Raw genomic sequence first — 10,697 nt, forward strand, 5'->3', positions numbered from 1 at the left:
GTAGCAGAGATAATTTTTAACTTTTAAATTTTTTCGCCGAGTGGACCTTAAGCCTCAATTTATGAAATCAGTCAAAATTAAGCCCATGTTTAGTATAAGTTAAAATCTGATTTTTAATAGATTGATAAAATTGATAAATATGTGATTGAATGGTTGTCGATCAAATGAAACCGATGTTTTGCCCTCATTTTGTGAACATAAAAAATGAGTGAGTGAAAAAAAAGAAATTTTTTTATTTACGTGTAATATTATTTTATGAAAGATTTTTATGATTGAAAAAAAAAAAAGAAAAATGGAATATAATGAAATAGAAATTAATGGGAACAAACAGGTCGGAATATATGTTTGAATTTAATAATTCACTTTGAATTTTATTAGATTTTAAATATTTTTATAATGATAGACAGTTCTCGCTCTTTCTCAATCACAGCTCATTTGCTTTATTTGATTCCTTCATTTCCTCATTTGGCGTTCCCAACGAGCGGCCACACACACAGAAAGTGAGAGAGCGAAGAATAAATCAAATTGAATCGGCTATTTCTCTAATCGGATTTTGGCTTTGAATTAATCTCCAATTTCGCTCTTCATATAATCTTTATCTCCAATTCAAGGTAATTTTTGTCACTTTTTGTTCGATTGTATCTTTCTTTTGTCTGTTATGGAATTTCCTTGAGCAGAAACAAATTGTTGTTCGATTGATCTGGTTTTGATTGCCGATGTTGAGATCTGAAATATGTTTGTGGAAATAGATAGGTGTTTTAACCTTTTGTTTGGATTTATATCGAACGAAGAAGGATTTTTATTTTAACAGCTTTATCCGATTCTGATCTGCTGTTTTAAAGAACATTCTGCTCGATCTGTCGGCTGTCGTTGCAGATCTGCTCTTTCCTGACGTAGATTGAAGTTTACTCCGTTGAAAGATAACTCTTTGATTTTTAGTTTTGCATATGTTAATAGTGGTGATGGTTAATATTCGGATATGTACTCGTGACTATCTTCCTATGTCTGATACATTATGGAGTGCGAGTATTGTTTCAGTTTATGCAATGCGCTTGTCTGTGTATCATGCAACAGTACATGCCATTCTGTAATTAGCTCCTGATTCTATATTGGTTTTATGTCATGGTTATTAGTCCATAGAAAATGGCCGATGGTGAGGATATTCAGCCTCTTGTTTGTGACAATGGAACTGGAATGGTGAAGGTTGGTAAACATTTTAAAATTCTCTAGTCTTCTGTATTCAATTTTTTATGGACTTTATTTCTAAGGGACTTCTATAATTTTACTCCTGCAGGCTGGTTTTGCCGGTGATGATGCTCCCAGGGCAGTTTTCCCGAGCATCGTGGGTCGGCCTCGACACACAGGTGTTATGGTTGGGATGGGACAGAAGGATGCTTACGTGGGCGATGAAGCTCAATCTAAGAGAGGTATCCTGACCTTGAAATATCCCATCGAGCATGGTATAGTCAGCAACTGGGATGATATGGAGAAGATCTGGCATCATACTTTCTACAATGAGCTTCGTGTTGCTCCTGAGGAGCACCCTGTGCTTCTAACTGAAGCACCACTCAACCCGAAGGCCAACAGAGAGAAGATGACCCAGATCATGTTTGAGACCTTCAATGTTCCTGCCATGTATGTTGCTATCCAGGCTGTTCTTTCTCTATATGCCAGTGGTCGTACAACTGGTGCGTTAGAGTTCATGGAATCTAAATTTGTGTATTTTTTTCTTTATGTATTTTAACAGCTTAATTCTAATTCCATGTTAAAATGTATATTTGAACAGGTATTGTTCTGGATTCTGGTGATGGTGTGAGTCACACAGTACCCATTTATGAGGGCTATGCCCTGCCTCATGCCATCCTTCGTCTCGATCTTGCTGGTCGTGACCTTACAGACTACCTCATGAAGATCCTCACCGAAAGGGGTTACATGTTCACCACTTCTGCTGAACGGGAAATTGTTCGCGACATGAAGGAGAAGCTTGCTTATGTGGCTCTTGACTATGAGCAGGAACTTGAGACAGCAAAGAGCAGCTCATCTGTTGAAAAGAACTATGAACTGCCTGATGGACAGGTCATTACAATTGGGGCTGAGAGATTCCGCTGCCCAGAAGTCCTCTTCCAGCCTTCATTCATTGGAATGGAATCTTCAGGAATCCATGAGACTACCTACAACTCCATCATGAAGTGTGATGTTGATATCAGGAAGGATCTCTATGGTAATATTGTTCTCAGTGGTGGTTCGACCATGTTCCCAGGAATTGCTGATCGTATGAGCAAGGAAATCACTGCTTTGGCACCCAGCAGCATGAAGATCAAGGTCGTTGCCCCACCAGAGAGAAAATACAGTGTCTGGATTGGAGGATCAATTCTTGCATCCCTCAGCACCTTCCAGCAGGTCAGTTAATTTTTTGTATTTCCATTTAAATCTGCTTCTTTCCCAATGAATTTCAGTCAAAGACTTTATGAATCACAATTGATAATATGCTTTGTGTTTAAACAGATGTGGATTTCAAAGGGTGAATATGACGAGTCTGGTCCGTCAATTGTCCACCGAAAGTGCTTCTAAGATGATAATCTATTTCGTTGATGGTGAGTTCTTCTTTTCCTCATTTATTCAGTTTTCGTGTCATGATTCAAGTGAACTCAGTTTGTTGATGTGGACAAGTTTTGAAGCGTGGTTATGAAAGGAAGGGATGATGTAATTCTAAATTCCGTGTCTCAGCCCGTCCAATTCTCATTCTTGCTATTTTATGGATTATGAGAATGTAATGACCTTTCTTCGTCTCAATACACTTTACTTTATTTGTCACTTTAATAGGTCATTTCTAGTTTGAGAGTGATTGTAATATTTCTCATTTTACTGCATCTCTTTCTCCCGATTATCGTGTTTTGAAATCCGTTTTGGGGGACAATTATGTCGATATTAATTGTACGAGAAATTCTTTATTTAGTGTCAATTTGAGAAATTTATAGTTTATCCTCGAATTGAATAATTTGAAATCACGTGCAACTGCAAATTCTCTTGTTAATAGATTTTTTGTGGGGAATACTTGTTCAGGTTTTGTTTTCATCAGTGGTATTATTCGCTTATCTATGTGCATGATAGGTCAGTCTTGTCATTTTCATGGCTCTTTCATCAACTGGGCTGGACCTGCACCGTCTGTTCTGCGTAGGCCATGGCTTGGCCCTACATGACAATTTAAAAAAAGAAAAAAAGAAAAATGACCCGTCTGGTTCATGTGACACTTAGCTTCGGTTTAGGTGAGATCTTGGGGTGAGAGATGCCATTTACAAGAAAAAGCAATAAACTTTATAAATAAGTTGAGGTCGACTATCCCATTAGATAAGAGGAATTAGAGTACGTACATCAAGTATTGACTATGGTCTTGGAATCAAAGGACCGGGAAAATGCAGATGAAGGCGATTGTTCAAGAATCGATTATAATTAGTTTAGATTATAAATAGATTGAAATTAGGCTATGTTTGATACAACTTCTTTTCCATGGAAAATGGAAAAGAATTTCCGTCTTCCACTTTTTTAGATGTTTGATAGGCAAAATGTTTTAGGCAATTGTTTTTCCACTTTTCCTCCACACGGTCACATTTTCTCCCTCCTCGTTGAATTGGTTTTCCCACCTATGTGTTGGTTTTTTGAATTCCAACTTCTTCTTCTTCTTTTTTTTTCGTTTTTTTTTTTGGCAATGGAAACAAATTTTAGAAACAATTGTAAAAGAGGATATCCCTTAAATTGAAAATTTTTATGTAAAATAAAGTCAAATGAACGCAAAAATATCGATGATTTTTTTATTTTGCAATGGAAACAAATTTTAGAAATAATTGTAGAAGTGAATATTTCTTAAATTGATAATTTTTATGAAAAATAAAGCCAAACGAATACTAAAAGACACTTTTATTTTAATATTTTTCAGGTGGAAAATTATACTAATAAAACACTATTGATTGTCAATTCTCAGTAAAACAAATTTTACGCAATTCAATTCCCTTCAATTCGTTTTCTTTTCACCCAAATTTTATCCCTGCAATCAAACGGATCCTTGATAAATTAGTGGTAGTATTTATGGGTGTTATGAATAGTGAATAAGAAAGGTTTGACCAAAAGTGTGTATATTCTTTTACTAAATTCTAGTTAGTTTAATTTTATTGTAATCATGATTCATCGTAAAATAGAATTATAATTGAGAACCCAATTATGATAGGTGAAAACTAACCGAGGGATTGTTTGGGAGTTTTTTTAATCGATTTTGGTTGACATTGTTTATGAGAGGTTGAAAAAGTCGGTCTTTGCTAGTTTTTTGAGAGCAACAATTTTGGATGGTTTAAAAAGTATTCAAAACTAGTGTAATTTTGATCGATTATCTCAACCCATCAAACTGGCGGGTTTTGATCATTTTTCATATTCCATTTTAATTTTACCCTTTATAAAATGATTAGTTTCAATCAACATATTTTATTTAAAACTAACTTGTAAATAAAAATATATTAACTAAGAAATTATTTATAAGCAAAAAAATTCACAATATAATTAAAAAAAAGTTACTTATAAGTAAAATATTATTTATAAGAAAGAATCACTCGTGTAAAAAATTGTTTATAAAGTCAAAATACTATTAATAATATAGAAAGTTTACTTATAAAATATAAAAAGTCAATTGCATGTAAAAATTATTTAAAAATATGAAATTAACTTGTAATTTTAAAATTTACTCTTAAGTTTAAAAAAATACTAACTTAAAATTTTAAGTATTTAACTTTATTTAACTTTGTAATTAAACAAAAACTTTTATGTAAAAAAATTGCCTATAAGTGAAATATTACCGATGAGTAAAAAAAATTACATATAAGAATCTGTAAGATGAAAAATTTTTAAAAAACATATATGTAGTTTTATTTAAAAAATAAAATCAAAATAGGTGGATAATAAACAGTTGAATTGCTTTAAAAAAATTTTACACAAAATTGATCCGTTCATAATTGCCAAAAATTGGTATTTTAAAAATGCTCATAATCGGTAATCAAAAACTTCCAAGCATGTCCTAAGTGTAGAAATTAGATATGCTCATCACGTACTATTCTCGTAAGCATTTGTTTGGCTGAAATTATTTTTTCTCAAATTTATTTTTGATCATATATTCTTTAAAAAAAAATAATTTTGTGTATAAATTCATAACTTTTATTTATTTTTAACTACATATTTATTAAAAATTAATTTACCCTTTATTTCTCATTACATTAAATTAAAACTTTCTCTCTCCTATTTTTAATCACACAATCTTCAATAAAATAATATTACACGTAAATTAAAAAAATTTTAACCACTCATTTTTCAAAAAAATATTATTTATCTCATTATAATGCCAAATAATAGGGCTCAAATACATCCTTAATATTATTACTAAGCCCCCTTGGTCTTTATTTTTTTTTAAAAAAATTCTTCAAATTTATTTTCAATCACATATTTTATGAATTTACATTTTTAAAAATTTTTTTAATAACACATTTTATCAATTTTTATCAAAATTTACTAAAATTCTAATAAGGGTCCGTTTGATTGTAAAGATGAAATTGAATTGAATTGAAAACGAATTCTAGGGAATTGAATTGCTTAGAAATTATTTTCTTAGGAATTGTAAATTATTGTGTTTGATTGGTATAATTTTTCATATGAAAAATATTAAAATAAAAGTATTTTTTGATATTCGTTTGACTTTATTTTACATGAAAATTATCAATTAAATAGATAAAATTTACTGGTATTAGATATAAAATTTGTTTCCATTGCCAACAAAAAAAAATCAATAAAATCATCTATTTTTTGGTGTTCGTTTGACTTTATTTTTCATGAAAATTGTCGTAAAAGGGAAATTTTTTTTACAATAATTCTTAGAATTTATTTACATTGCAAAAAAAAAATTAAAAAATCGCTACGGTAACCGAGAATTTCAATTCTCACCATTTTGGTGAGAATTCCAATTCCATGATTTCATAGAAAATGCTGACATGACAAGAAAGTGAGAATTTTAATTCCATGAAAAATTTTGGACAATCAAATAATCAAAAGTTGAAAAATGGAATCCTCCATGAAAAAAGTGGAGCAATCAAACGCTACCTAATTGTCTAAATCGAACAAGCTCTTATAATGAATCTCTGGAAATACATCAAGGATCAAAAACGCTACCTAATTGTCTTCTTGAATGGTTTCACACAAGTTAAATTTGTCCTAAAACCATTAACAATTTCATGGACGTCGTCCCTACCATCTGTTTTTGTCAAAGTGCCTATTGGCTTCCCAACTCATAAATTTTGTAATTTTCAGTGCTAATTCCCTTATGGAGTGAATGTACTGGCGCTTTAGGGTCTGACTTATACAGCCTGATTTCTTTTGTAGCTAACAAAATAGAATTGTGTTACGTGTACACAAGAGTGTACATAAAGCATTACACCTCCTCACATGGAGGATCCATATACAAATAAATATTCGTGAGCTTCTCTCCATGTGAAGGGAGTGTAATCTATTATGTACATCATAAGGCGTACACATAAAATAATCCAACAAAATATGGCCTAATTTTGTTTGGGTAAATTTCATTCTCGGTATCCATAACTAACTATACTGTAATTTTGTTTAATCGGTACTACACTTTATTTTGATTTCAATAAGTTGATTTTGTCTAGTTTCATCACTCGAATTGACAAAAAATTGATGACATAATAGTCAAGAGACGATGAATGTTATTTATTTCAAGGCAGTAATACTTATTTTAAATTAGCTAATAACGGACACGAGTGATAATTATTACCGGAGTTAGACAATGTTATCTTTATTGAAATGAAATTAAAGAGTAGTTAACTCATTGGGAAAAAAAAAAAATACTTCATTTCAAATTTGGCAACCCCATTGCGATCCAGATTTGATTGTGGTGAGCCAGACACCTCTTGGCATTTTGACATTTGGTTAGTTAACACGAAAGTAAAAAACCATTTCCTCGCTGTAGGACATTTTCGAGAGACGGGATAAGAGGTAAGAAATCCCCATTTACCGCTCCATTTATTTAAGAGTTTGTGACGATATTGACGGCTTGTGTTATTGAAAATGATAATGCAACTATGTTAAAACTTTGGGAAATATCGACATTTACATTTTATAAAGGCTAAGAATCAACTTACTACCAAGACAATAAGGACCAATTGTGCAATTTCGTCTCCCAGTTGGGCAAAAATGAAAAAGTAGGGTTGTTCTCTTTGTGTTTCAGTTTTGTAATTTTGAACTTACTTTTAGTTTTGTGTTTTGAAATTGATGAAAAATACGTTCTTTTTGCTATTTTGGAACCGTTTCCCGTGTTTTCAATTTTGTACTGAAAATGCTCGAAACGATAAAAAATGTTGTTTTGTGTTTTCTTCACAAATTTCTTTTTTTCATTTTTGAAAATTTATTTTTTAAAATGAGAAAGAGAACGCATTTTCACCGATTTTAAAAATAAAAAGGCCCCGGAAACGGCAAATATAACACACCCAAATTTCATGATTTCCCACACTTTGACCCCTTAAACCTAGCATTTTTTATCTAAATTCATACGTACACCTGTATATTCTGAAATGCTGAGAAGAAGATTAACTTCACTATTATCAACTTCAATCCGCAATGCCCACAATCAATTCCACAAACCCATCTCAATCTTGCCACCGCGCATATCCAATTTGACCCCATTGCTGCAATTCGTAGAGTGCCCGCCAGGTTTTTCGAACCCGAGTTCTAATGGATATTTTAATTATCAGAGTACGAGGACTTACAGCAGCCTATTGGCATTGAATGATTTGAGGGATAACAAGGGGGCCCGGAAACAGAAGACACGGAAGGGCCGGGGTATCGGGTCGGGCAAAGGAAAGACGGCTGGTCGGGGGCATAAGGGACAGAAGGCCCGGGGTACTATGAAGTTTGGATTTGAAGGTGGTCAAACTCCTCTTCGTCGCCGCCTCCCTAAACGCGGGTTTAAGAATCCATTCAGCCTCACTTTTCAGGTACTATAAATACGTGTTCGTTGAGTTGTAGCTCAGTGATTTTAGTGGAAAATTTAAATTGATATTGCTTTGTGATTTCTAAATTCTTTCTGCTCTTCAACGTATTCATTTCTGTGCTCATACGGAGAGTAATGTTTGTAAAATATTTGCTCCCTAGAACCACATAAAAGTACAATAGTCTATGCTACATGATAGAACATTTACAGGGCGCATGGCATTGCCCGCGAATATTGAAATCCTATAGTTATTGATTGCTAGAAGATGGAAAGATATAGACTAATAAAAGTTTGAGTTTGAGAAATGAGTCCAGTTATTATCCTTAGCATGAAATTGAAATGGCGAGCCAGTGACTTGTGTAACAAATTGCTGTGACAGTGAGTCAAATAACACTTTGAACGATTTTTCATGGAAAGGATTAATATAATCGTGAAGGTAACTTAACGCACTAAATCATAGTAGTCTAGATGCAATGTGAGAATGCCATTTGTTGCATTTATTTTGCATGTTGGTCTAGTTTCTTCATTATTTTCTACTTCCCACCTACCCAAATCAATGTCAGTGAAGCAACGTGCATGTAATCAAGACTTTTCTACATGATTATATTGTAACTAAAAACATTCTCTTTTTACATGGGCCTAGGATTCCCATGTCTAGCCTCGTCTGATAAATATCTCATTTGCAAATGTGGTTTATCGCTTACTTATTGATCGAAGGTTGAGTAAAATCTTAACTTTCGTTGGAAGAAATATAAAATATTAGATGAAGGGAATGTGTAAATGTCATGGAAAACTTTAGGTTTATTAGATGGAACCATTTGGTAGCAAATTATGATAGCCCGTTGGTAGGGAATTGTGACCAATGTCCAATGAGGGACAAGGTGCAGATTTTATATGATATTTGTTAGCCAGACTTTGTACATGCATGATATACTAGCACCAGATCCTCATTCAAACCTAGAGTTCTTTCAGTTGCTCTGATATTATTCGCCAAACTGAATGAAAAACTTGTGAAAAATTGAGAGTGCTCATATTAGATGAGGGGTTGTGTGTCATACTCCTAATCAAGTCCATGCAATATAGAGTCGAGTATATATATATATATATATAAACATATACATGTACATATTGATTTGGCCTTTGTTATTGAGTTGTATTCAGCATATTGATTTAATAAAAGGAAGTTTATTTCGAAGATTTGCCTGCATCATGCACTTTTTCTTGGATACGTGCATCTCTATAGGCTTCCTGCTAGTAATTCTAATATCAATTATGGTAAATAGTTCTTACTACAATTTCTCATTTGGTAATTGGAAATATAGGTCCTGCAAGGCTGCACATTCTATAGAAGAAAAATGATAGTTTACACAGCCATGATAAGATAAACAGTGCTTGTTTACGCACTTTTCTAAGTGATGAAATAAACCTATCATAAACATCATATCGTGGCATGCTGTTGGACAGTTCTCTTCAAAAAATGACAAAAGGCAGTGAGTAGATAATTCGATACAGAAAGGTCAAACATCCATATGACAATACGATTAAATCTTCTCTTAACACTACTGTAACTGTTTTCCTGTTGTGCATGGTTGTTGATATTTTATTTAATCCTACCTCTTCAATCACTTGGATATTGCATTGTATTGAATGGAAAGAAGTGTAAAATTGACGCACCGTGCTAACTTCTCGTGTTGGATATATATGAAGCTTCACAATTTATTCTGTCCAAGAAGTCGTGCCAGATATCTCTTTTTTTCTAACTACCAATCGGCTTCCTTATGTTTTCCCTCCTTTCTTCTGCACTTCTTCGGTTCTTCCACTCTCTGCGCGTTGTTTGTGATAACAGAGAACTGGTATTTTAGTAGTAGCTTCTACCAATAATGTTATTGAGATTTTTTACTGAAAGAAATTAGTCGTGAGAAGATATGCAGACCACTTTTGTTTCACCAGATCTGTTTGTCATTGTCTACTTAAGATACCAAAACTCATTCATGCGCACTTCATCTGACCTTCATTCAACCACATCTTTTGATTTCTGGATTGTTATATGAGTGATATCAGTGCATGGTTTCTGATTGACTTATAAATGTCACTGCATAGGGTTAGATGCACTGTCTATTTTTGGGGAAATTGCATGCTGTTACTGGAAGATTTTCTGATTCTGATTTTGATTCCAACATTTGCAAATCTGCCACATAAAGTGTATAGTTTTACACAAAAACATGGGAATCAAATAAATACGGTATAATCCTCGTGAACTGGGGATATATACCTAGTGATACCCTGCTGCTAAAAGTTGGAAGTGCAGATACAGTATTTATCACCCTTCTAGAAAGGACTTCTTGAGCCAAAGAATGATTGGATAAAATCATGTTTCTTCACCTGAATCATATAATCAAATGGATCATTTTAGCCATATTACCACATGTATTTTATTTGTGTGCACTTCTGATGTAGGATGAATAAGAAAGAAAGAAGAAGGAACGGGGAGGAGAAACAGAGAGAAGGGAGAAGAGGAAAAGAAACCAGAGGAAGAAAGGGGAGGGAGAAAACGGCTGCAAGCCACCAAAAAATATTTCAATTCTAAATCATCATCAACTGTCTCAAATGAGAAATAAAACAGAAATAAATAGCAGAACACAAACCCTAAAGAGAAGGG

At 33.1% G+C, this 10,697-nt stretch overlaps 2 protein-coding genes across 2 annotated transcripts in view; both read left to right on the forward strand.

The window, feature by feature from the left end:
* The first annotated feature begins 424 nt into the window (after positions 1-424).
* LOC111408661 (actin-7) lies at positions 425-2,982 on the forward strand. Its single transcript, XM_023038391.1, has 5 exons — positions 425-611; positions 1,134-1,203; positions 1,295-1,688; positions 1,787-2,400; positions 2,506-2,982. The coding sequence occupies exons 2-5, from the start codon at positions 1,144-1,146 to the stop codon at positions 2,569-2,571; spliced, it is 1,134 nt and encodes a 377-aa protein (XP_022894159.1). The 5' UTR covers positions 425-611; positions 1,134-1,143; the 3' UTR covers positions 2,572-2,982.
* A 4,567-nt stretch (positions 2,983-7,549) lies between these two features.
* Positions 7,550-10,697, forward strand: part of LOC111408662 (50S ribosomal protein L15-like) — a 7,756-nt gene continuing 4,608 nt past the window's right edge. The window contains exon 1 of the mRNA XM_023038392.1: positions 7,550-8,042. Coding sequence (XP_022894160.1) covers positions 7,620-8,042 — 423 coding nt within the window. The 5' untranslated portion in view covers positions 7,550-7,619. The remainder of the gene's footprint in view (positions 8,043-10,697) is intronic.

This window comes from Olea europaea, chromosome 14 (genome assembly GCF_002742605.1).
Source record: "Olea europaea var. sylvestris chromosome 14, O_europaea_v1, whole genome shotgun sequence".
NCBI lineage: Eukaryota > Viridiplantae > Streptophyta > Magnoliopsida > Lamiales > Oleaceae > Olea > Olea europaea.